Raw genomic sequence first — 26817 nt, forward strand, 5'->3', positions numbered from 1 at the left:
CTCATGTAGTGGTGTTGCTGCTATTTTTTCTTGGTTATCGTTCTGTATAGAATCATGTTGTTCTTTTATGCCTGGTCCGCTATGGATAGTTACTGAAGATTGGTCTGTATATATACGTGTGTTTGGATTGAGACTATTATCTATTATAGGAGGTAAAGGTTGTTTCGGCTCTTTAGATGGAGCCTGATCTGTTAAGGTACTCATTGCTTTTTGTCGCATTTTTCCAATTGTTGGTGATTGTGATTGTTCCAATTGTTGGAGCTGACGATCCACAGACTTTAATTCTTCATCAGGATTTGTCAATACTATAATACTGTGTGACAAAGATTCAGTTGAGGCTTGATGTAAAGATGGCTTTCTATTGACTGGCTTATAAAATAATTCGTAAGGAAGAGGACCTATCGTTTCATACGTAAGAGAAGATGTTTATCTTATTTTCCTTGTTATTTTTACTTGGAAGCTTTGTGCCTGTTCCATTAGAGTGTACAAAATCAGTAATATCTTTTTGAACATTTGTAATTTCCAAAGCAGTGCGTATTCTATCGCAGCACTTTTATTGTGTAAACCAATGTTTTTTTTTATCTATAAATAAACCTACCTCTTCATCAATACTAAATGTACTTGTCATCATATTGGAAAAGCTAAAAAAAAAAAAAAAGGTTTATAATTAGTTTATATCCAAATATAAAACGTATAACAATGTATTCTTACGACCAAAAAGTATTTCTTAAATAAGTAATTCTTTTTAGTTCCAATTCTTGATAAACTTCAGCACTATGTTTCCAGTCATGTATCCATTTTTCATTTATAGCATTTAAATTATCAACTGATCTTTTATAAACTTGTTCTAATGTTCCATTTTAATTTTTGTTTGCCCTCTTTTCTAGACTACATTTCCTTTTACCTGCCACAGTGACTGATTTTTTCTGTTCTTCAATTTCTTTCTAAAACAGGGAAAAATAGTAAAAATAAATGCTGATTTAAATATAAAACAAAGCTTACTTTAGAAGCAAAATGCGATTCTAATGTCATTAGCCTTGTACTTTCATTTAAGTAATATTCTCTTGCCTATGAGTTAAATTGCTTTTTAGTTAACTTGTATTGATTACATCTCATTGTTTGTTGATCTACTTTACTCGTGCAACCTCTTTTTGATGTAACTTTTTCAATTGCTTTAGATTTTCTATTTGTGATTGTTGCTATATCAATTTGTATACATTAGCATTCTACCATTTCTTTTTTTTTTTTTTTTTTTTTTTTTTTTTCGCATAACGTCAAGTACCGTTTTCCGTATTTCTCGTTGTTCCTTTAGAAATTCATTCAGCGGCATTTCAAGATGACCTCTCAGCTGTTGAGACAAATCAATGTGTGCACGAGCTGTTGTTTCGAGTGCAGAAGGAATACAGGACAAAGTCTCTGCAAAGCTGCCTTCTTCATATTTATCGAATGTGGATGTGGCTGATAATTTCAAAAGCTTTTCACCGTATTCTTGTTCAATTTGTGCTCTAAGTAATTTAAATAATGAATATGTGCATATATGTCAATGGTATGCAAAAAAGAAACCTTGATTCATAAAATCGCTTTATTTCTTCACATGTTTCTTTTGATCTTTTCAGTTTACTGGAAATTATGTCAACGCCTTTGTATTGGTCGTCCTAAAAAACAGCATTATTAATGCCCCAAAGTAATATCCCTTTCTTTCTTTTTTCATTCTACCCAAAAGGCATCAGAAAAGTTTGAACCTAAAGGAATCTGTAAAGTAGCCATGACGAAAAGAAAAAGAAAATAAAGAAATGCAAAAAAATAGGGTTTTCCGTTTCGAGATCGTTTCACAAAAAGTTTAAAAATATAGTTTTTCCTATTTTATTAATTGCGGTCTTTTTTGATTTTTATAGACGTAATTGAATTAATTTTTTTTGCGGATTGACAGTGCTTTGTGCTTAGAATAGAATATGCTAGCTAATACTTAAAAAAAAGACAAGGGACATGTACAAAATTTACCCAAACAATCTTATTGACACTCGGGTATGGTTCAAGCGGTATATAATTTTGCATATTTAGCAAGCCCTTCTTCTAAACATTCATAATTAAAAAAAAAATTGCAATAAGCCATATTTGCCACAGATATAAAAAGAGTTATCAGCAGCAAAAAAGACGCTTCTATTTTTTTTTTTTTTTTTTTTTTTATGTGTGTTGCTAATGTCAATTAGTTTAATTCAAGGGTTCTTGAGGAGAATGTTCGTAAAAGTAGACCAGTTTTATTTCACGTGATCACATTTGAGTTTATTCCTCAGTAATAATTGTTTGCATTATTTTAAATCAACAAAGAAAATATTAATGATTTTATATAAATATTTGCAGAGTGTTTATTAATGTGCACAAAGACTTTATCGTCGTCCCTTCTTTTTGCTTGACATTTCTTCAAATTCACCCTTTCTTTTAGCTCTACGTTCATCAGCTAAATACAAAAAAAAAAAGGTCAAATCCATTCATCCTTTTTAACTATTCACCTATTACCTTTTCGTGCATTTTCTTCTAATTGATCCCAATCTTCACCAGAATCTGACAGCTCCTCAGATTCTTCAGATTCTTCAGAAGCATAAGAGTCTGCTTCACTTTCATCATCACTTGAGCTTTCATCAAAATCATCTTCACTCATTTCAAATTCACTTTCTTCTTCACTTTGTGCTGAGCCTTCGTCCTATATACAAATGAATAAGAGATGTGTGTAACTATTTTTATATGCTTACATCACTGCCACTGCCCAAGACAGACCAACCTCCATTCTTAAAGAAATCTGCAGGGTCATCATTTACGGTCTTCATAATCATGCTCCAGTTCAAATTGACTGTGCCTTCAATGAATGCAACCTCTACAGAACTAAAATAGGCGTAAGCTATTACACTTCTGAAAAAGGGATATACTTACTCAAGCCAGTCTTTGACATTATCCAACTGTGACATGGGAATTGTATTGATATGAACGGGTGTCCTATTGAAATCTTTAAATATAAAGACCATATCAAAGTTCTTTAACCCAAATTGAACACGTTCAAGGTAGACCAACTCTACTTCACTTAAGGTGATGCAAAGGAAAGGTGGATCAGACAAGTGAACAAAGCAATCTGTAGTGGGTTGCAATAAAACATTGGATCTAAATGGCACACCTTGAAATCCAAGTTCTCTGAAAGGAATATCCAACTCTACAGCACCATTACTTGCTTCAGCGATCTTTTCTGCAAATTGCTTGAATTCTCTATTGAGTTGTGCTCTGCGACGGCGTTCCTCTTGTTCGGATTCCAATTCATCTTCATCACCATACATATGACGTCTTCGCTTGTTTCCAGTCTCATCGTATTGCATATCAGAAGCTTCACGGTAAAACTGTATATCTTTGGTCTTTTTCTTGCCAATTAAAATGGGATTCTTGAAGTGAACGTGAATTAATACCAATAGTTCATTATCACAAGGCTGAAAGAACAAGTGCTTAACATTGTTAAAGAGGATGTTGAAGGAAGAATCGGATCGAATGGATTGGTATTTCAAACCGTTGTGATGGATTTCGAGTTCACCAGGTAAACGCTTTGATTCAGTTAATGGACGAACGTAAACATCAGAAAGACGGTGTGGTTTACGTCCTTTGATGATATTCAAAGTGCCCTGATCAACAACATCAGCCATTTCTCGACGTTCTGCTTCTTTTTTGGTAGCTTCTTTCTTCATATCAGTGATTGATTTGAAAATTTCAGCCATTCGATGCGTATCAGCACTTCTAAAGGTCAGTGCACGAACATAAGTCGCATTGACATCATCAAATGAAAAGTCTTCTTTCTTGCTTCCTGCTTGCCCAGGCGTCAAGAAATTCAAACGCAACATCACAAAGTCACCTTCATCACTTTTGCTTGCGTTTTTCAAAGTAGATATATGGAAAGGAACAGCCATACCATAAATAGGTAAAATGATCGAATCATGCTTTTTATCCACAACAATCTTAAGGCTTTTTGCTTCACGAGGAAGTTTAGCCTCGGACCTGTAGCTTTCAAATCTGCGGAAAACACGTTTTTCTTCGTCATTGTCATTTCCCGAAGCTTCAGAATATTTAGCAAGACCCTCTGCTAATTTATGGGCAAATAATTGCTTTTGATGCTCTTTTCTCTTTTGCTCTTTTGATTCGTCTTCTTGATCTTCACTTCTAAATTTACTGCGAAGAATAGCAGATTTAGTGACAGGACCTTCACGTTTAGTAGTAGCGACTGGTTTGGAAACAGTTGATTGAGATTTTTCTTCACTATCCTTTTCTCTATCCTCTGCTTCATCAAAAAAGTAAGAAACCTTATTGAGCTTTTTACTGCAGTCTGCAGTCAGTACAATAGGAGCATCATTTGTGACACGTACAGTATCAATTAGCATAAGAGCATAAACCTTGCCACGTTCATCTTTGGCCTTGGGATTCTCGAGATCAGAGAAACCCACCTGAATATTGAGAATCATACCATTCTTCAGTTCGCGTGTATTCTTTGCGTTCAACACATAGTTTGCTTCGCGAAACTCTATACCCATGCCAAAACCAACATTCTTTGTAAAGTTCTTTTCAAGGTCAGGACGTTTGGCTCTAACGTAAGCAATCGCCTTTTGATAAACATCACCTATTTTGACACCGTCGTGAATGCTATCCAATACTTTGTTTTGAACTTCAAGCAAAAATTCATAATTCTTTTCTTGTATTTTAGTCGGATCAATAAGAAAAGTTCGACTAATGTTTGAACAATAGAATTTATATCGAATACCCAGACTACAAAGAATGGCACCTGGATAAAGCTTCTCGTTATTGGATGCTGCTGATGATTTCAAATCAAACTTTCCGCCACTTTGAATAATGGGAGTATAACACCAGTCCAAGTCGTCCTTGTTTTCAATCTATTCACAAAATAAGTCATACAACTTCTATGTCTTTGATTATATATATCATTTACTTCATGTGGGAGCTTGATACGACTTGCTAATTTTGGATCTTCCAAGACATTTTCAGTCATATCACTTAATTTTTCATGAGTGATTGGCTTTTCTTCATCAATCAAAGTAGACATCTCCGGAATAAAATAGTATTGCATCATGTTTGAGCTGGCTTTGGCTGCTAATCGAACAGTTCTCTGATATTTTTGCATGTTAACAACTATCAGCTAAGATAAAATAAAGTAAAACCTACCACTTCCTCTTCCTCTTTTTCAGCTAAGCAAATAGAAATGGCTACGGATATATCCACTTCTTCAAAATTTTTGTTGTACTTTTCGCATGCTTTTTTCCATTCTTCAATGTTCTTGCCATTGAATTTATCTTTTATAACTACGCCAACACGTTTCTAATTTAAAATTGAGGATTAAACACAATGTATCATATAATCAGGCAGACACTTACATCATTCAAGTCTTCAATGACCGATTTATACAATGCAACATTTTCTTCCAAGTTCTTTCCACGACGAATAATTGTCACAGGAACTTGTTTGTCTCCTTGTTTCACAGTTTCAATAGTATCTGCCTTCTTTTGACTACAAATGACTGTAATCTTGTCTGGCTTAATGATCATGAGCGTTTGAAAGAAGGGGTACCCTAATAACCAGGTCTATGTAAAACAGCATTGTTAATTATTTCAAACAAAAAAAAAAAGAAAAAGAAAAAGAAAAATATTTTTACTTGAAGCGTAATAGACTTCCTGTATGGATTCTCATAATCATCGTCACCAACAATGAGTGCGATGGCATCCACATTTTGAAAGGCTTCTGTGTTGTTCTATTAAAAAGATTAGTCTCGATCAAAATTTTTTTCTCCATATTTTCCTCGTGTACCTTCCATTTTGAGGCTAAATATCGTATTCTTCTGTGAAAACGTTTATGGTCTAATTGTATAGCTGACATAGTTTTATGAAAAAAAAAAAAAACTAAAAATAAAAACAAAAAAAAAAAATAATAAAAAATCGCGTTTGAAAAAAATAGTCATAAAAACACAAGCGCGCTCGAATCCGATTTTGTGCTACGGAATAATTTGAAGCTACACACTGCCACTGAGCATCAAGATTTTAAGACAAATTAATGCGTTAATTTCTTTCCTTTGTTGCGTGTGTAAATTAAATAGACACACAAGAAAGTTGATTACCTATTATGATAAGAATGATAAACAGAGCACTAAAGATGTATGGGCAGTGCAAAAGTAAATAATTTTCGCAAGCACTTGTTCTTTTTACCAATCTTCCTAAAGTGCAGCTATATGAAACGATAAAAAATAATATTTATGGCAGTATATGCTACATGCAGGGACGAAATCATTTCATTTGGAGCGAATCAAACATTCAGGAAATATGTTTTCAGAACAAGGCTTATTGTAGACAAGTGATTCGAAGGTGACATTTTATTATTTGTTTCCTCCATGCCTAAACTTTTTTTTTAAATTAACAATTCTTTTAAGGCTGAGTTCTCCCATTCTACTCGGAAATACTGGAATAATTACATCTTTCTTATATCTGATTTAAAAAAAGAAAGGATTAAAATAATTTAAAAAGAACGACATTTTATTATCAATCATTAATCATGTAAAAATCACTTTTTTGGCTTTAAAATAATTAAATTAATCTCCTCGTCTTTCTCTATCTGTTTTACCTGTATTGTAAAGCCTACCGATAGATAGCATCACCTATTATCGGACATTCCAGTTCTTAATTATTACAAGGTTGATTCGTTCTCTAAGGCTGTAACTGCTTAATTGAAACCAAAGGACACGGATGACAAGTCCGATTTTCAAGGGAAAACCAATTTAGATCTTATCGACACAAAACTTGAAGGGAAAATACCTATATCAGGTTTTTACGAAAGCTTACTTGTGATAGTAGAAACATTTTCGGTTTCGCTTAGGTCGATAAATATTGTAAAGACAACTCGTTAAAATTATTCGGACTATGTGTTTCATCTAAAACAGCTGTCAAAACGTTGTTAGTGTCAAGCCTCAGCTTAGCAGAAAAGGTTTTGTCTCCAAGGTTGTTTACAAGAGCATCCAACTAAAAATGTCGAAATTCCTGTCATTGTAGTCATCCATCACTGTGACTATAATTAAATATGCTGCATACCAAGAACACCGATCTCTTTTTATTCATGAGTGGAGTCATCTTTCATACCATTACTAAGTAAGTTATCGATTTAAAAAATTGTCTGATATCTTCTTCACGTAGTTTTGTTACATGTAAAAGCTTATAAACAGGATCATTGTTCCAACATTTCGTATTTACATCATTAAATACTTATTATTCGTATGAGATTACTCAAATCTTATATAAAAAATAACAAGTACCGAATACATGATATTACTTATTACATATTCTCTAAGACTCATTTACAATATTTATATTGTTCAAGCTTAATACTAAAATTGACCTTGAACTCACTTTGGTTCCTGAATAATTCCATTTTCTATATAAAGGCGTAGTTTGATTAAATGGGTTCTCTTTCTCGTCTTGAAATTTAAAAAAGAGGTCAGAGACTCATTCACTAGATTTTCAAGTACTATTTCCTTCTTATTTCCCAACTTTATTATCTGCAAATATCTCACAAGGAATCTCCTTATACTAGATTTATTTTTAATATCGTTTAATATTGTGAAAGCTTCTAAAGCTGTAATTATTCTGATATTTCATGCTACGCTTAAATACATTACCATAACTGTTAGTTTAGAAAATAAAAAATCAAAGTAAAAGCTATCAGTTATCCTTCAAAAGCTAAAACAAAGAATACTTGTATAATAGATGGGCATTTGGTAGATAACAATCGCTTTTGCTTAATTTAAGCATGGTTGCTATGTGACTATATTTCAGTAACAAGATAATGTACTTTAGCTTATAGGACATTTTGTAATGCTAAACATTCTATATAGAAATACAGTGGTACGTTAAATATAAACAATCCTTAAATGAAAGTTATAGCAAATAAAGTAGTTTGAATGCATTACAAAAGGTTAGAGAATACAACTTTCGCGTTTACAACAAAAATAATACTTTTATTAATAAATACAGTCGATTTTTGATTTCGTCATATAAATCGAAGGATAGGCAGAGTATTCTAAAATTGAGTTCCACTTTATAATTAAGTTAAATATCTCATTTTTTCCTAACAAACATAGCTTATAACTAAAAAGTTGTTCCGATTTTAACATCACTATTTAAATATTTCCTTTGAAAGTATGGCAAAATTGAAAGTATATTATAGTGAAACACAAACCTTAACCTATCATATATATTATGCTCGGATCATCTCTTAATACATTAAAGTAAAATGATATTTTATTAACAAAAGAGGTCGAGTGGGCTTTGGATACTGTTATATAACTACGTAAAACCCTTGTACTTCTCAGTAAGTTTTTGATTTAATTCTTTAGCTCAGCTTCATGCTGTTTGGTTAATAAACGTTATTGAATTGCTACACAGAAAAGCCTCTACTTTTTGTATATACCAATAAAGTTTATGAGTAGAAAAACTTTGCTCAACTTATTGCAAATTATGTTTTATTGTCAAATGAGATATCTCACCTAATAATTTCTTATTTACATATTATTTTCATATACTATTATCATGTAAATTCTTTGTTAGCAATTAAATTTACTGTTTCTTATCGTCTGATACGCGCTTTGTTTTGCTTAAGATTTCAGGGGTTTCCAAAACGGAGCTTGAATAGGTAATATACTGACTTACAACCAGTGCTTCGATCGGAGTTTACAGTACATGCAATCCGTTGCACACTTTGCAGAATTCAAACAGGTTTGTCCTCGATATAACTGCATGTTCAGTCTATCGAGCCAGTGAATCTCAAGGCACCATAATGTGTAAACAAGTAAATGCAAAATATTATCAAGCAAGAATGGGTGCTTTCATCATATCCAATCTCCCTTCTTCCTTAATAGCCACAGCTGTTAATAATGTGCCTCATATGTTAAATAAAACACCGCACCAATCACATCGAAGTAAACTTAAGCGAAGCTTATTTTTTGGCCTTCGCCCTCTGCCTTCCCCCTTTTTTTTTTTTTCTTTTTTCTTCACTTGAAACTTTGTTACTTTTTTTCTATTTTTTTTTTTTTTATATTACTTTAGCCTTTGTTAAACCTAAAGGGCCACGTATATTATTTGAAAAAAAGAACATCTTTTCATTTAACTCCCTCTTACTTTTTTTTTAAAGTTTGTTTATACCTTTTATTTGATTAACAAACAAAAAAAAAAAAATCTAAAAAGCGAATGCTCGAAGACGAAACTACTCTTAATCCAGCATCTTCAATTGCTGCGCCTGCTGCTTCCGAAGTATTGCTTGTATTTGACTACCAAAAGCTTCAAGAATACTTTGAGTTGCTGCTTCCGTTGGTACTGGGTGCTGATGTGTCCGATCTCGAAAACACGCTTTTCTCTTACCCAGACACTGCTGAAAAATTTAAGCGCTTTGCTAATGATCCCCAAACACCTGTCATTTTCATTCTCAAAGAAAGAGATAATGTCAAAGATGAAGGTAACACTTGATTCCGCATGCCTGAAATTTTACTTTTTATATTAAACAAAACATGTAGATGATGCAACACCCGCTACTTACTCATATACCGTATCTCACGAAATAACGTACCTTCCCTCTCATGTTGGCTCTTTAGCTGTTATTAAACGCTCCGCTACACTTGACCAGTCTAGACCTCTGCAAAATCAATTGCAATTAATTAATTTGCCTGGTGCTCCTAACGCTGGTGAACCAGGACAAACAAGTGCTTATGAATTTTTGCATTCATACATCCATTTAGCTGTCAGTCCCTATTTTGATGCCTATGTAAACGCTAGATATGGAAAGACTGCAAATGAAACTAGCTCTAAAAGCAAGAATGAAGACAACAAAATGGGTGTACCTATGGCCAAAAAGAAAATGGCAGAACTCGAATTAAGTTTGCTTCATCTCCAGCAAAACGTTGAAATTCCAGAAATATCTTTAAATATCCATCCCGTAGTTCAAAGAGCAGTTGACAAGGTAAAATAATTTGATTAATATGATTATATATTATATGAATATTAACTTTTCTTAAAGTGTCGTGAACAAAACAAGCGAGTAACTGTAGAAGCAGTTGACTCGACTCTTTTTTCTGATTCTTCATTCCTTAATAAACTCCAAAGCGATGTGAATGGTTGGATTAAAGAAATTCAAAAAGTCACGAAAATGTCTCGAGACCCAGCAAGTGGCACAGCAATTCAAGAAATTAACTTTTGGTTAAGCATGGAGAGTGCTTTAGAAAAGATAGATGAACAGCTTAAAAGCGATCAAATTAGTAAGTCTCTCATAACAAAACAAATGAATTCACATCTAATCACTATTATGCATAGCTTTGACACTTGATATATTAAAGCATGCCAAACGTTTCCATGCTACAGTAAGCTTCATAGCTGATACTGGTTTGAAAGAAGGAATGGAACGCGGTAAACTTTTTGTATACTTTTAAAATTTATAACTATATTAAATTTGAATTTGATAGTTCATAAATACAATCAGTTGATGAAGGACTTTCCTCTAAATGAACTTCTTTCAGCAACAGATCTTGATAAAATCAGAGAATCGTTGCATATGATTTTTGGACATCTCAATAAGAAATTGAAGTTATCGTAAGTTTACTCTGGCTTCACTAAAAAGAACCTGTGAACAAAGATTTAAATTATTGATATAGACCTTATCCTATTCGTCGTGCACTCCCTTTAGTAGAGGCTATTTCAAAAGATCTCAATGATCAACTTTTGAAGGTACTTGGAAGCCGACGTATGATGTACATGGAGTATGATGACTTTGAACGTACAACATCTGGTGCAGAGTCTGTTTTTCATACATGGGATGACTTGATTAAAGAATTCACTAATGTTGCTCGAGATGTCACTCGTAAGCGATCTGAGAAATTTTTACCTATCAAAATCAATCCAGCACATGCAAAGCTTCAAGAACGAGTAAACTTTGTACGGGCTTTTAGAAAGCAACACGAACAGTTACATCAAACTATTGTACGTGTCATGACCAGTCCTCGCGCCAAAAAAGCTACAGTTGTTGTAGATGGCCAAGTCAAAAGTGTTGTGGAAGAAGAGGAGAGTGTCAGTATTAGTGATGTAAATGCGGTTGAAGAAGTAAAACTGGCGTACGAAAGTGTGAAAAACATTGATGTGCTTGACGTTTCACCTGGTTAGTGTATTTCATAGGACCCACGTTTTAAATTAATTCTAACAAGACTGTAATATTCTATAGAGGGTACTGAGATATGGGTTCAAGCCGAAGCCGCTTACAATGAAAGAGTTTCTCGTGTTGAAAACCAAATTATCGCCCGTTTACGTGACCGTTTGGGTACAGCAAAAAGCGCTAATGAAATGTTTAGAGTCTTTTCAAAGTTCAATGCTTTATTTGTTCGACCAAAGATTCGTGGTGCCATTCAGGAATATCAAACACAGCTTATCGATAGTGTGAAGGATGATATTAATAAGTTACACGATAAGTTCAAGATGCAATATAGAAATTCAGAAGCATACCATATGGCTCAACTGCGTGATCTTCCTCCTATCTCTGGTGCTATCATTTGGGCTCGCCAGATTGATAGACAGCTTTCTCTCTATATGAAGCGTGTAGAAGATGTTCTTGGTAAAGGATGGGAGCTTTATGCCGAAGGTCAAAAGCTCCAAATCGAAAGTAGCAGTTTCCGTAAAAAACTTGATACTCGTCTTATCTATGAAAATTGGCTACAAGAAATTACCAAGCGCGACTTGTCAGTCTCTGGTCGTATTTTTGAAATATCACGCAATCGCGTTCAAAAGAATGCACTTCAATTGGGCGTCAATTTTGATGGACAAATCATTGCGCTATTTAAAGAAGTCAGAAACTTGTTATGGTTAAACTTCCAAGTGCCTCATACAATCTCTAATGTTGCAAAGGATGCCAAACGTGTTTATCCTTTTGCTGTTAGCTTAATGGAAACTGTTCGAACTTTTTCACAAACAGTCCATAAAGTGAATCGTAATCCTGAAATTTCGACCCTTGTAGCTGGTTATAGAAACGAAGTACATAATATGATCACAAAGGGCATCAACTTACGCTGGGACTATTTCGTCAATACTTACGATGCCCATCATCGTCCTTTGTCTTATCTTACCGGTACACCCTTGGATGCTAGAGAAAACAGACATGTAATGTTTGTTCGTGAATTTGCCAATGTGGTCTCTGTATTCCAGGATAAGGTTGATGATTTGATTGGCTACTACGATGATATTACAAAGGGAGTTGATGAAATGAAAGCCTGTCCTTATCAGGCTGAAAAATTTGAGGATACTCTTGGTCGTATTCAAAAGATTGTAAGTATACCAGATATTCGCCTTTCATTTTATGCCTTATACTAATAATCATAATACATTAGATTGATAGGCTCAACCTTGAAAATTACTCTAATCTTGATCAATGGGTTGCTGGTTTAGATAAACGTATTGAAACCGTATTAATTTCTCGTTTGCAACAAGCTATCAAAGCATGGACAAATACATTTTTGGGAATTAATGAAGAGGCTGTTATGCCTGAACCTAGTATGTCAAAATCAAGACGTAAGAGAAAGACTGGTGCCCATCGTGATAGCATTGCTCCTGTCGAGGAAACAGCTATTCAGAAAAATTCCGATGTCAAGCCTGCGCTTCAAGTCCTTGTGCATGAAGTTCGTATTCGTAATCAAGTCATGTATCTTGATCCTCCAATTGAGCAAGCTAGAACCAGTTGGTGGTTCCAGCTTCATGATTGGTTGGCCGTTGTTTGCCATCTTCCTCGCATTCAAAGCTCTCGTTACGAAGGTGGTCTTAGTGTTAAGGACAATCCAACTGTTGAAAAGACGTATGCCAGCTTGTTAACCCGTATGGGTGACAACTCTCTTGAATACGCTTATCAAATCGTTGAAGATAAAATTCGCCAAGTATCTGATTACGTTAACATTTGGTTGCAATATCAATCTTTGTGGGATTTGGAATCCAGTCACGTCTTTTCTATCCTCGAAGACGACCTTGGTAAATGGCAGCAAATTTTGCTAGAAATTAAGAAGGCAAGAGCAACCTTTGATAATTCTGAAACCGAGCAATCATTTGGTCCTCTTGTTATTGACTATGAACAAGTGCAAAGTAAAGTAAATCAAAAGTATGACCAATGGCAACGTGAAATCTTGAACAAATTTGGTTCACTCTTGGGAACATCTGTAAAGGATTTCCACACATCAGTTTCTAAGGCCCGCTATGAACTTGAGCAGCAATCTATTGAAAGTAATTCTACTGGTGAAGCTGTTACGTTCATTACATTCGTACAAGACTTGAAGCGTAAAGTTGCTAAATGGACTTTGGATGTGGAACTTTTCAGACAAGGACAAAAAACTTTGGAACGTCAACGTTTCCAATTCCCTGCTGATTGGGTTTATGTTGATCAAGTCGATGGTGAATGGAGTGCTTTCAACGAGATTTTGAGCAGAAAGAATAATGCTATTCAAGAGCAAGTTGCCGGTTTGCAAATGAAGATTGTTGCTGAAGATAAGGTTGTTGAGCAAAAGATTCGTGATATTTGTGCAGAATGGGAAAAGACCAAGCCAGTACAAGGTGACATTAAACCAGATATTGCCACGAATACACTTTCTATCTTTGAAGGACGGGTTACACGTTTGAAGGAAGAGTATGATATGGTCTGTCGTGCAAAGGAAGCTTTGGACTTGGAACAAACATCAGAAGCTCGTTTGGATCCCGTTCTCGAAGAACTTCGTGATCTCAAATCTGTTTGGACCGCTCTTGCTCGTGTATGGCAATCTCTTAATGAAATTCGTGATACACCTTGGTCCTCAGTCGTTCCTCGTAAGGTACGTCAGAGTATCGACGAACTCGTCAATTCTACAAAGGAAATGCCAAATCGCATGCGTCAATATGCTGCTTACGAGTACATGCAAGACACGCTTCGTCAACTCTTGCGTGTTAATCCTTTGGTGGGTGACTTGAAATCTGAAGCACTTCGCGAACGCCATTGGCGTCAAATTTTCAAATCTCTTCGAGTTGAAAACCGCTTTACTTTGTCTGAGATGACAATTGGACACTTGTGGGATCTTGATCTTAAACGTAACGAAGCTGTTGTCAGAGATGTAATTATGCAAGCTCAAGGTGAAATGGCTCTTGAAGAGTTCTTAAAGCAAATCAAGGAGACATGGACTGGATATGTATTAGACTTGGTCAATTATCAAAATAGATGTCGTCTTATTCGTGGATGGGACGATTTATTCAGCAAGTCAAGTGAACATCTTAACTCTCTTACTGCCATGAAATTATCACCATACTACAAAGTATTTGAAGAAGACGCATCATCATGGGAAGATAAATTGAATCGTATCCATGTTCTTTTTGATGTTTGGATTGATGTTCAACGTCAATGGGTCTACCTTGAAGGTATTTTCAGTGGTAGCGTAGATATTAAGCATTTGCTTCCAGTTGAAACACAACGTTTCCAAAGCATTAACACCGAATTCTTGACTGTGATGAAGAAGGTTTACAAATCACCATTTGTCTTAGATGTACTTAACATCCCCAATATTCAAAAATCTTTGGAACGTCTTGCTGAATTATTGAGCAAGATTCAAAAAGCCTTGGGTGAATATCTTGAACGAGAGCGTTCTTCTTTTCCACGTTTTTACTTTGTTGGTGATGAAGATTTGCTTGAAATTATTGGTAACAGCAAGGATATCTTGCGTATTCAAAAGCATTTCAAGAAAATGTTTGCCGGTATTTCTAATATCTTGTTGGATGAAGAACAAACATCTATTATCGGTATGGCATCAAAAGAAGGCGAAGAAGTCAAATTCAAAACACCTGTCTCTATTAAGGATAATCCAAAGATCAACGATTGGTTGACTTTATTGGAAAATGAAATGCGTGTTTCTCTTGCTCAACTCTTGACCGACGCTGTAACTGAACTTGAGAACATCTACAATGCTGAAGAAATGAGTTCTCCTGACTTCATGGAGTGGATTGATCGATACCCCGCTCAACTCGTCGTTTTGGCTGCTCAAATCATTTGGACTCAATCTGTTGATAAAGCACTCACCACCATAGATGAAGCTGGTGACTCAGATCAAGCGCCTATGCAACATGCAGTCGGCTTGATTGAAAGAAACTTGAACATCTTGGCTGATGCGGTATTACTTGATTTGAAAGTTATTAAGCGAAGGAAGTGTGAGCATCTTGTCACAGAACTCGTACATCAACGTGATGTTACTCGCCAATTAGTAGCTGATAATATTTTGTCTCCTAGAGACTTCAACTGGCTTTACCATATGCGATTCTACTTTAACCACTCAGTAGAAAATCCTATTCACCGCTTGACTATTAACATGGCTAATGCACAATTCTATTATGGTTATGAATATCTTGGTGTCGTCGATCGACTCGTTCAAACTCCTTTGACTGATCGCTGTTATTTGACTTTAACTCAAGCTTTAGAACAACGTCTTGGTGGTTCACCATTTGGTCCTGCAGGTACTGGTAAGACGGAATCCGTTAAAGCATTAGGTGTACAGCTTGGTCGCTTTGTTCTTGTGTTCTGTTGTGATGAAACGTTCGATTTCCAAGCTATGGGTCGTATCTTCATTGGTCTCTGTCAAGTAGGTGCTTGGGGCTGTTTTGATGAATTCAATCGTCTCGAAGAACGTATTTTGTCAGCTGTCTCACAACAAGTTCAAACTATTCAATTGGGTCTTAAAGAAGCTACAAAGAACCCTAATCATGAAATCGAATTGGTTGGCCGAAATGTTCGTGTAAATACAGATACTGGTATTTTCATTACCATGAACCCTGGTTATGCCGGTCGTTCCAACTTACCAGATAACTTGAAGAAGCTATTCAGAAGTATGGCTATGACTAAGCCTGATAGAGAATTGATTGCTCAGGTCATGCTGTATTCCCAAGGTTTCCGTACTGCTGAAATTTTGGCTTCCAAGGTGGTTCCTTTATTCAATCTGTGTGCTGAACAGCTCTCCCCCCAATCTCACTATGATTTTGGTTTACGTGCACTTAAAAGTGTTTTGGTTAGTGCTGGTAACTTGAAGCGTGATCGATTAACCTTGCTTCGTGAAGACATCGAAAAAGGGGAGGCTGATCAAACCGAATATGCTAAAATCTCTGAGCCTGTTCCTGAACAACAATTATTGATTTCCAGTATTCGTGAAACTGTTGAGCCTAAATTGGTTGCTGATGATATTCCTCTTTTGACCAGCTTACTTGCAGATGTCTTTCCTGGTGTACACTATGCACCCGTTAACCTTGATCGTCTTAAAGAAGAATTACGTAAGGTTTGTGAGGAACGTCGTTTTGTACCTGGAGATGCCTGGATGGATAAGGTCATTCAATTGTACCAAATCCAAAACATTCACCATGGTTTGATGATGGTTGGTCCTTCAGGTGCCGGTAAATCTACAGCATGGAAAACTTTATTGACTGCCTTGGAGCGTGTTGAGGGTGTAGAAGGTATTGCTTACACTATTGATCCTAAGGCTATTCCTAAAGATGCATTATACGGTACTTTGGATTCTACCACTCGTGAGTGGACTGATGGTTTGTTCACTCATATACTTCGTAAGATTGTCGATAATGTTCGTGGTGAAAGTCAAAAGCGTCACTGGATTATTTTTGATGGTGATGTTGATCCTGAATGGGTAGAAAATTTGAATTCCGTACTTGATGATAATCGTCTTCTTACTTTGCCCAATGGTGAACGTCTCAATTTGCCGCCCAATGTTCGTATCATGTTTGAAGTTGAAACACTTAAATACGCTACATTGGCTACTGTCTCTCGTTGTGGTATGGTATGGTTCAGTGAAGACATTATTACTTTACCAATGATCTTTACAAATTATCTTGAAACGCTTCGTAATGTTCCCATGGATGAAATCGAAGAAGAAGGATCCACTTCTCGTCGTCGTACCGAAAGTGGGGCTGCAAACGGAAATGGTGCGGCCGCCACTGAAGATGGCGTTTCACCCAACCTGCATACCCAGCGTGCCATTGCTGATGCTATGGCTCCTGATCTTTCAGATGAACACTGCTTGGTTGCTAAATGTTTGGAATATGCATCGACATTAGAACATATCATGGACTTCACTCGTATGCGTGTTCTTTCAACCTTCTTTTCACTTTTGAATAAGACTGTACGCAACGTACTTGAATACAATTCTCAACATCCTGATTTCCCTATGACAGGCGATCATTTAGAGGGTTATATCAACAAGCGTATCATTTATTCCATCATTTGGAGTTTCTCTGGTGATGCCAAGCTTGATCTTCGTGCTGTACTTGGTGATTTTGTTCGTGGAGTAACCACCTATGAATTACCTCCACTTACAGAGGGTCATACCATTATTGACTACGATATTTCCGTGGCCAATGGTCAATGGGTGCCTTGGGAATCCAAGGTTCCTGTTATCGAAATTGAAACACACAAGGTATCTGATGCTGATATGATCATCCCCACTGTTGATACAATTCGTCATGAAGAAGTATTGTATTCTTGGCTGTCTGAACATAAGCCTTTGATTTTGTGTGGACCGCCCGGTTCTGGTAAGACTATGACATTGTTCAGTGCTCTTAGAAAGCTTCCTGATATGGAAGTGGTTGGTCTTAATTTCTCCAGTGCAACTAATCCCGAATTGGTTCTTAAAACGTTTGAACAACATTGTGAGTATAGAAAGACACCTAATGGTGTTGTTTTATCGCCTCTCAACATTGGTCGATGGCTTGTTGTCTTCTGTGATGAAATTAATTTGCCAGCTACTGACAAGTATCACACACAACGTGTCATCTCTTTCCTCAGACAGCTTGTTGAATATAATGGTTTCTGGAGAACAAGTGATAAATCCTGGGTCACTTTGGAGCGTATTCAATTTGTAGGTGCATGTAACCCTCCTACTGATCCTGGTCGTGTTCCTCTTTCTCATCGTTTCCTTCGCCATGCACCTTTGGTTATGGTCGACTATGCTGGTCAGCTTTCTCTCATGCAAATTTATGGTACATTTACTCGTGCCATGCTTAAAGTGGTTCCTAACCTTCGTGGTTACGCTGAATCTCTTACTGGTGCAATGGTTGAGCTTTATTTAGCTTCTCAAAAACGATTTACTCCTGATATTCAAGCACATTATATTTACTCTCCTCGTGAATTGACACGTTGGATACGTGGTATTTATGAAGCCATTAAGCCACTAGAAACATTAACTGTAGAAGGTCTTGTTCGTATCTGGGCTCACGAAGCATTACGACTTTTCCAGGATCGTTTAGTAAATGAAGAAGAACGTAAATGGACTGATGACATGATTGACTCTATTGCGAATAAGCATTTCCCTTCAATTAATCATGAAGAAGCTCTAGAAAGGCCCATCTTATTCTCCAACTGGCTGTCTAAGCATTATGTTCCTGTCAAACGTGAACAATTGCGTGACTTTGCTAAAGCCCGTCTTAAAGTCTTTTATGAAGAAGAACTTGATGTTGCTTTGGTTCTATTCAATGATGTACTGGAGCATGTTCTCCGTATTGATCGTGTATTTAGACAACCTCAAGGCCATTTGTTGTTGATTGGTGTCAGTGGTTCCGGTAAGACAACCTTGTCAAGATTTGTTGCTTGGATGAATGGTCTTAGCGTGTTCCAAGTAAAGGTGCACAATAAGTATACTGGTGCTGATTTTGATGATGATTTACGTACTGTACTTCGTCGTTCTGGTTGTAAAGGCGAAAAGATATGTTTCATTATGGATGAATCTAATGTTCTTGATTCTGGTTTCCTTGAACGCATGAACACACTCTTGGCCAATGCCGAAGTCCCCGGTTTGTTTGAAGGAGATGAATATGCTTCATTAATGACTGCCTGTAAAGAAGGTGCTCAACGTGATGGTTTAATGCTTGATTCAAATGAAGAACTCTATAAGTGGTTTACTCAGCAAGTCATGCGTAACCTTCACGTTGTCTTTACTATGAATCCTCCTGAAGGTGGTCTTGCCTCTCGTGCTGCTACTTCTCCAGCCTTATTCAATCGTTGTGTACTTGATTGGTTTGGTGACTGGCCTGATCAAGCCTTCTATCAAGTGGGTATGGAGTTCACAAAGACTTTGGATCTTGATATGCCAAACTACGCTGCTCCTCTCAATTTCCCTATTACATACCGTAATCTGCCCATTCCTCCTAGCCATCGTGAAGCAGTTGTTAACGCTCTTGTCTACGTTCACCAATCTTTGTATGAGATTAATGCTAAGCTTAGCAAGCGCCAAGGTCGTCATAACTATGCTACACCTCGCCACTTCTTGGACTTCATTTCCCACTATGTACGTCTGTACAATGAAAAGCGTGAAGATTTGGAGGAGCAACAACGCCATCTTAACGTTGGTTTGGAGAAACTGAAGGATACTGTGATTAAGGTGGAAGAACTTAGAAAGAGTCTTGCTATCAAAAAGAGCCAGCTTGAATTGAAGCAGAATCAAGCTAATGAAAAGATTAAACAAATGGTTGAAGATGAAAAAGAAGCTGAACGTAAGAAAGCCGACTCTCTTATCATAAAGAATAATTTGAAGATCCAAACAAAGGTAAGTTGATGGTTGAGAAGTTAAAGTATTACCGGCTGACAATATATTATTTGTATAATAGGAAATCGAAGCCCGTCGTATTGAAGTAGACAATGATTTAGCTAATGCTGAGCCTGCAGTTAAAGAAGCTGAAATGAGTGTTAGAAGTATCAAGAGGCAACACCTTACTGAAGTGAGATCTATGAGCAACCCTCCTGAAGCTGTTAAGCTTACTATGGAATCTGTTTGTACAATGCTTGGTCACAAGATTGACAGTTGGAAAACAGTACAGGGTATCATTCGTCGTGATGATTTCATTTCAAGTATTGTAAATTATGATACGGAAGCTCAAATCACCAAGCAATTGCGTGATTACATGAACAAAAACTTCCTTAACAACCCCAACTTTGATTATGACATGGTCAATCGTGCTTCTAAAGCTTGTGGTCCTTTATACAAATGGGTTACTGCTCAATGCAACTTTTCTTCAATCTTAGATCGTGTTGGTCCTCTTCGTGAAGAACTCAACCAACTGCAAAGAAGCTCAGAAGATACACAACAACAGGCTGTAGAAATGGATAAGGTCATTTCTGATCTTGAAGTCAGTATTCGTCGTTATAGAGATGAATATGCAGAACTTGTTGGTGAAACTCAGATTATTAAAGCTGAAATGGAGCGCGTCAAATTCAAGGTTGATCGTAGTATCACTCTTCTTAGTTCATTATCGTCAGAAAAAGTGCGTTGGGAATCTGCTAGTCAAGCATTTGAAAGCCAAATGGGTACTATTGTAGGTGATGTTCTCTTAGCTGCTGCTTTTATGGCATATGGTGGTTACTTTGATCAACAATACCGTGATATTCTTATTCAGAAATGGATGGATCACCTGCTGACGGCTAACATTCAATTCAAGCATGAGGTATCACTGACTGAATATCTTTCTTCTGCTGATGATCGTCTCTCATGGCAAGCCAATTCTCTTCCAGCTGACCAGCTCTGTATTGAAAATGCTATCATGCTCAAGAGATATGACAGATACCCTCTGATCATTGATCCCTCAGGCCAAGCTACCAACTTTTTGATCAACGAATATAAGGATCGTAAGATAACTGTCACTAGCTTTTTGGATGACTCGTTTATCAAGAATCTTGAAAGTGCCTTGCGTTTCGGTAATCCCATTTTGATTCAGGATGTAGAACATCTTGATCCTATTTTGAATCCTGTGCTCAACAAAGAACTCCGTCGTACTGGTGGCCGTGTACTGATTAGATTGGGCAGCCAAGACATTGACTTTTCACCCGCCTTTACACTCTTCCTTTCTACTCGTGATCCATCTGTCAATTTTGCTCCAGACATTTGCTCTCGTGTCACATTTGTCAATTTCACCGTCACTCGTGGCAGTTTGCAGAGTCAATGTTTAAACAAGGTTTTGAAGACTGAACGTCCAGATGTTGATCAAAAGCGTACAGACTTGATTAAACTTCAAGGAGAATTCCAACTTAAGCTTCGTCACCTTGAAAAGTCCTTGTTGCAAGCACTTAATGAATCCAAGGGTAATATTCTGGACGACGATAAGGTTATTGACACATTGGAAACTTTAAAGAAGGAAGCAGCCGAAATCACTAGTAAAGTGGATGAAACAAACACGATTATGCAAGAAGTCGAGCAGACAACTGCCATTTACACACCATTGGCCAATGCCTGTAGTTCAATCTTCTTTGCTATGGAACAACTTAATTTGGTCAATCACTTTTATCAATTCTCTCTCGATTTCTTTTATGAAATCTTTGAATATGTCATTCATGCAAACCCTAATTTGAAGGGCATTACTGATCCTGATAGACGTTTGGAAATTTTGTCTGGTGATTTGTTCTCTGCCGCCTACAAGCGTGCATCTCGTTCTTTGAACCATGAAGATTATCCAATGTATGCCGTTTTGCTTTGTCAAATTCGTATGCGTGGTACTCAAGAAAATATGGATGAAACTGAATTTGATTTCTTGCTGAGTGGTGGTGAAGGTGTGGTCAGCTCTAATGTTACCGCTGAAAGCTTAAACCTCCCAAGTTTCATTTCTGATGATACTGCTCGACGTATCAAGGAATTTGCTAATCTTAATTGCTTTAACCAATTAGTCAATCATGTTACAACAAATGAAGGTGTATGGAAAGAGTTTATGGAGCACAACCAACCAGAAACAATTGTTCCTTTATGTTGGGATGGGGCTGGATCTAATCGTAAGTGAACATTACCAAATTAAAAAATAACATTATCTGACGTATTTTGTGTAGCAATCTTGGACTCTCTTCGTAAAATGTTAACTGTCAAGTGCTTCAGACCTGATAGACTATTACCTGCTACAAACATATTTGCTGCCGAAATCTTTGATGGTGAATTTATGAACACTGGTGAATTGAATTTACAACAAATTGTTTTGGAAGAAGTTGGTAGCTCCACTCCACTGGCTTTGTGCTCTGTACCTGGTTATGATGCAAGTTATCGTGTAGATAATTTAGTTTCTGAAACGAACAATCGCTGTACTTCTGTTGCCATGGGTTCTGCTGAAGGTTTTGGTCTTGCTGATCAAGCTATCTCCGCTGCTATCAAGACGGGCACATGGGTCATGCTCAAGAACGTACATTTAGCACCATCATGGCTTGGTCAACTTGAAAAGAAGCTTCACAGTATGAAGCCTCACCGTAACTTCCGTCTGTTTTTGACTATGGAAACAAATCCCAAGGTCCCTGTCAACTTGCTTCGTATGTCACGCGTCTTGATGTTTGAACCCCCTCCAGGTATCAAGGCTAATCTTCAGGATCATTGCGTAGTATTCCACCTTCTAGCTTATCTCGCGGACCAACTGAACGAGCTCGTCTTTACTTTATGTTGGCTTGGTTGCATGCTGTTGTCCAAGAGCGTTTACGCTATGTCCCCTTGGGTTGGACGAAAGTTTATGAATTCAATGACTCCGATCAAGACAGTGCCTTTAATACCATTGACAAATGGTTAGATTCTGCATCAGCAGGAAGAGCCAACATTTCGCCTGAAAAAATTCCATGGGATGCCATTCGATCCTTATTGAAGCAGTCTATTTATGGTGGACGAATTGATAACGAATATGACCAACGTCTATTGGATTCATTTGTAAACACTCTGTTTACACCTGAATGTTATGACATTGACTTCCAAGTTGTCAAGGGCAACGGTGAAAATGAACAATCATTAGCTGTACCTGATGGAACAAAGATTGAGCATTTCCTTGAATGGGTCAATAAACTGCCTGACCGTGAACCACCTACCTGGTTAGGATTACCTTCCAATGCTGAGCGTGTGCTTTTGACGCTCAAGGGTAATCAAATGTTGAACAAGGTTCGCAAGATGAAGAGCCTTAGTGATGATGATGAAGCTGCCTTCTCGCAAGATGGCGCATCTGGTCAAAAGACGGCTTCTGCTGGAGCGGCAGCAGCCGCTTCAAACTCAAACCAACCTGCTTGGATGCGTGCTCTTAGTGCTTCAATTACCAACTGGTTATCTCTTCTTCCCTCAAACATTAAGACTATGCAGCGTGACAGCCACGGTATTATGGATCCTTTATTCCGATTCTTTGAACGTGAAAATCAAATTGCACGTAATTTATTACGCGTCATTCGAGAAGACTTGATATCTCTTCAAAAAGTATGTGCTGGTGAATTAAAGCAAACAAATCATTTGAGACAATTGATGAGCTGGTTGAACAAGGGATTGATACCAGATCATTGGAAACGATACAAGGTTCCTAAGAGCATTTCATTGAATGCCTGGCTTGCAGATCTCAAGACACGTTTAGAACAAGTTGAGCTGATTGCACAAGAGCAAACTTTTGAAAATGTTGATATTGCTATTGGAAACTTATTTACACCAGAAGCTTATATTACAGCTACAAGACAAGCAACTGCTCAGAGATACAAATGGTCACTTGAAGAATTAATATTGGACGTTGATATTGGGGAATGTAAACAAATGGACTCATTAGGGTACCGTATTCACGGAATGAAGATTGAAGGTGGAAAATGGAACGAGAATGAGATTTGCTTAACATCAGAACCAAGTAATAAGTTACCAAAGACAACCATTCGATGGATAAGAAAAGATCAAAAGGAAGAGAATGAAAATATTGTAGAATTACCTGTTTATCTTAACTCTGACAGAAGTGATTTGTTATTTACGATTCGTACGTGCGCTAATAAGGAAGAGAAAGACAGAATACCCCAAAGAGCTGTTGCTGTGGTCATCTCCTTTTAAAAATTATGAAAATCTCCTTATTTGTTTATTCATGAAAACAATAAAAATATTTTTAATTACAATCATTTTATTTATTGTTACTATTAACCAAAAATTTCTTATTTCCACTTTTTCTTTCAACTATAAAAATATGGAAGACGATATATTTTCAACAACTAATGTTTCTTTAATTGAGGAATTTGATTCAGCAAGACAAATAACAAGTTCACCTGTTTCTTTTTCAAAAAACAATAAGAATAATAGTAGTAGTACAAGCAGCAAAAGTAGTAAGAACAACAACAGTAGTAATTCAAGTGAACAATGGAATGTTGGGGAAACACCTTTGGAAGATTCAGTTGAATTAGCCAATAAAGAAAAACCTACAAAAAGCAATTTTTCTGTGCCTTTAAAACACCAAGAAAATGTAATACAAACAAAAGTTAAATAAACAACAATAGTAACAAGCTTTTCTGCTTTTACAGACTGTAGATATTTTAAAAAAAGAAAATTTTGATTTGAGATTAAAGATATACTTTTTGGAGACTCGGCTACAAGACTTATCGCCTACCAATCTTGAAAATGCTTTAAAAGAAGTAAAAAAACGCATGATAATATGTGTGTGACGCTAACAATATTTTAACAATAGAATGTGGATCTAAAAGTTACAGTTCAGAAGCTTAGTCAAGAATTAAAGAAATACAAAAAAATCATCTTAGAATTAAATGCAGCCCTTGAAATAGTCAATAAACCATGTCCAAAGCAGCATGGTATGACACAAGAAGAAAGAGACGAATTGAAAGCAGCTGTCTCAGAAGTGGAAAAATATCATGAAGAAAACGATAGGCTAAGCAAAATGGTCGCCGACATATCAGCAGAGAATGTTCGATTGCGTGCTACTCTGCGTTCAGCTAAATCTGAACACGATGAAACAGATATCTATCGCAAGTACAGACAAGCACAGATCACCATTCAGGAACAACAACAGCAAATACAATCCTTGCAGTCAAAAATAAACTCCTCACGGCAATATAATGAAGACTATTCTACATTGAATAAACTTAAAAGATTGGAAGAAGTAAATCGTATAGATGTACGCATACAAGTTCTTTCCTTAAATATATATTTTTATAGGAACTTAGAGTACAAAGACTTGAAACAGACGCGCTCATAAATGAACTTGAGGAAAAGAAAAAGCAAATAAAGGACCTGAAGAATGAAATGAATGGATACACTAAAATTTTGAATGATACAAAGCAGCAATTAGAAACAAAGACGACTGAACTTGAAAAATTAAGCAAAGAAAATAGTAACAACGAAGAAAAATTAATTGAAACCATTGAACAACTAAAAGAAGAGAATGAAGTATTGGTTGCTGAAATACAAAACAGAGAACAAGAGGTCGCTGCATTAGAAGAGGAAATTATAAAGGTAGGCAAATGAATTAATTTGAACAGCATTTACATTGATATTCTTTTGTGTAGCTTCTATCCCATTTTGAAGAAAATAACCAAAACAGGCCAATAAACAGTTATCAGAATGATGAAAAGAATACGCTGTTAGAAGCAGCAATCCCAAGAAAGGGATGAAAAGATATCCATGCTAACTGAAGAGTTACAAAACATGAACAAATCACACGATGAAGATATTGAAGCTTTGGATGAACACATTACAAAGACTCAACAGGCTTTAGAAGAAAAGAATGAAGCAAACAGGGAGCTACTGATGGAGCTGAATAGATTTGCTGAAAAGGAAGAAGAGATTCGAAAGGAATATGAAGAAAAGCTGGATGAACTTACTGTCACAATTAGGGAAAGAGAAGTAAGAATTGCTACGTTGGAAGGCAATTTTGAGGCACAGACTGACACTATGCAAAGAGAAAAAGAACTTTTAAAAGAAGAGATTGAGGAATTGAAACACAAATTACATTTAGTATTCCAAGAGTTGAACGAAAAAGAGAATCAAGTTTTGGAGCTAAGGGATGTAATTACTAAAAAAAGAATGGATAATACAGAATTAATGAAAATGAAAAAGTCTGCTCAAAATGATGAAAAATGGAAAGAAAGAGCTCTTAATTTAGAGCACAAGTTAAAAGATCAACTAACTGCTTATCGTGCTTTAAAGCACAAGTGGGTAATGGCAAACGATAAAAATGAGATATTGAATAAGCTCTTGGACCAATCTCGTAAAGATGTTGAGGTATTTTCAAAGACAAAAAGAAATTACGCGTTTAATAACTTCAAAAGAAAATAGGGAAATTTGAGACCTAATAAAACAGAGCAAATGTTGCAGAGATTGAATTATGAGTTACGAAAAGATCTTGAAGACAAAAGCAGAGATTATGAACAAGTGAAGATGAAATTGGATGAACTTCAAAATATTTATAATGAGCAAATTGAGATGAATAAGGACTTAACCAAGCAGTTACAAAGACGCGAGAACATGTTAACGCACTCATTGTCAACTTTTGATGTAAGCTTAAGATTTTTAGAACCCTTTATTGGAACTAAATTTTATTATTTACGCATATAGACTTTAAAAGAACATAAAGAATTTATGGAAAATATCCTTTACGAACAAGCGACTGGGAGTCATTCATTCCGTGAACGATCAGAATCAGTGATACTAAAACACTGATTGTATACATTATCTTTATATAACACATTATGTAAATATATACAGCATCTTCTTTTATGTGAATAAAATAAATATTTATTATTCAAAATCGCCACTTTACTAAACAAACTATTTGATGCAACTTTATATCAAACCACTTCAATTTCATAAACGACAGTAGCTATGTAGCCAACAGTTACCCAGCAGAAAAATCTGTGTATTTCTTCACTAGCTATCCTAACTCTTTCTGTTGCTTTCTTTTGTATTTCTAATAAAGAAAATCGTGTTATTGTTTATTTTGGAATTCGTATAAAGTACAAGCC

The 26817-nt window shown here is 36.2% G+C and overlaps 3 protein-coding genes across 3 annotated transcripts; 2 read left to right on the forward strand and 1 right to left on the reverse strand.

Moving 5' to 3' along the window:
• Positions 1-2387: 2387 nt before the first annotated feature.
• On the reverse strand, positions 2388-5913 carry RO3G_06229 (uncharacterized protein; the record flags this gene model as incomplete). Its single annotated transcript, XM_067660819.1, has 9 exons — positions 2388-2458; positions 2518-2701; positions 2751-2880; positions 2929-4916; positions 4973-5179; positions 5263-5358; positions 5415-5621; positions 5693-5788; positions 5845-5913. The coding sequence occupies 9 exons, from the start codon at positions 5911-5913 to the stop codon at positions 2388-2390; spliced, it is 3048 nt and encodes a 1015-aa protein (XP_067516920.1).
• A 3353-nt stretch (positions 5914-9266) lies between these two features.
• RO3G_06230 (dynein heavy chain) lies at positions 9267-23902 on the forward strand (the record flags this gene model as incomplete). The annotated part of the gene is made up of 11 exons (XM_067660820.1): positions 9267-9531; positions 9590-10032; positions 10090-10327; positions 10383-10475; positions 10532-10658; positions 10721-11165; positions 11286-12377; positions 12440-19648; positions 19710-21858; positions 21913-22380; positions 22437-23902. The coding sequence occupies 11 exons, from the start codon at positions 9267-9269 to the stop codon at positions 23900-23902; spliced, it is 13995 nt and encodes a 4664-aa protein (XP_067516921.1).
• A 748-nt stretch (positions 23903-24650) lies between these two features.
• RO3G_06231 (uncharacterized protein) lies at positions 24651-26515 on the forward strand (the record flags this gene model as incomplete). Its single annotated transcript, XM_067660821.1, has 5 exons — positions 24651-24956; positions 25013-25309; positions 25442-26077; positions 26132-26350; positions 26411-26515. The coding sequence occupies 5 exons, from the start codon at positions 24651-24653 to the stop codon at positions 26513-26515; spliced, it is 1563 nt and encodes a 520-aa protein (XP_067516922.1).
• Between the last annotated feature and the right edge of the window lie 302 nt (positions 26516-26817).

The sequence above is a fragment of the Rhizopus delemar genome, genomic scaffold (genome assembly GCF_000149305.1).
Source record: "Rhizopus delemar RA 99-880 supercont3.4 genomic scaffold, whole genome shotgun sequence".
NCBI classification, from domain to species: Eukaryota; Fungi; Mucoromycota; class Mucoromycetes; order Mucorales; family Rhizopodaceae; genus Rhizopus; species Rhizopus delemar.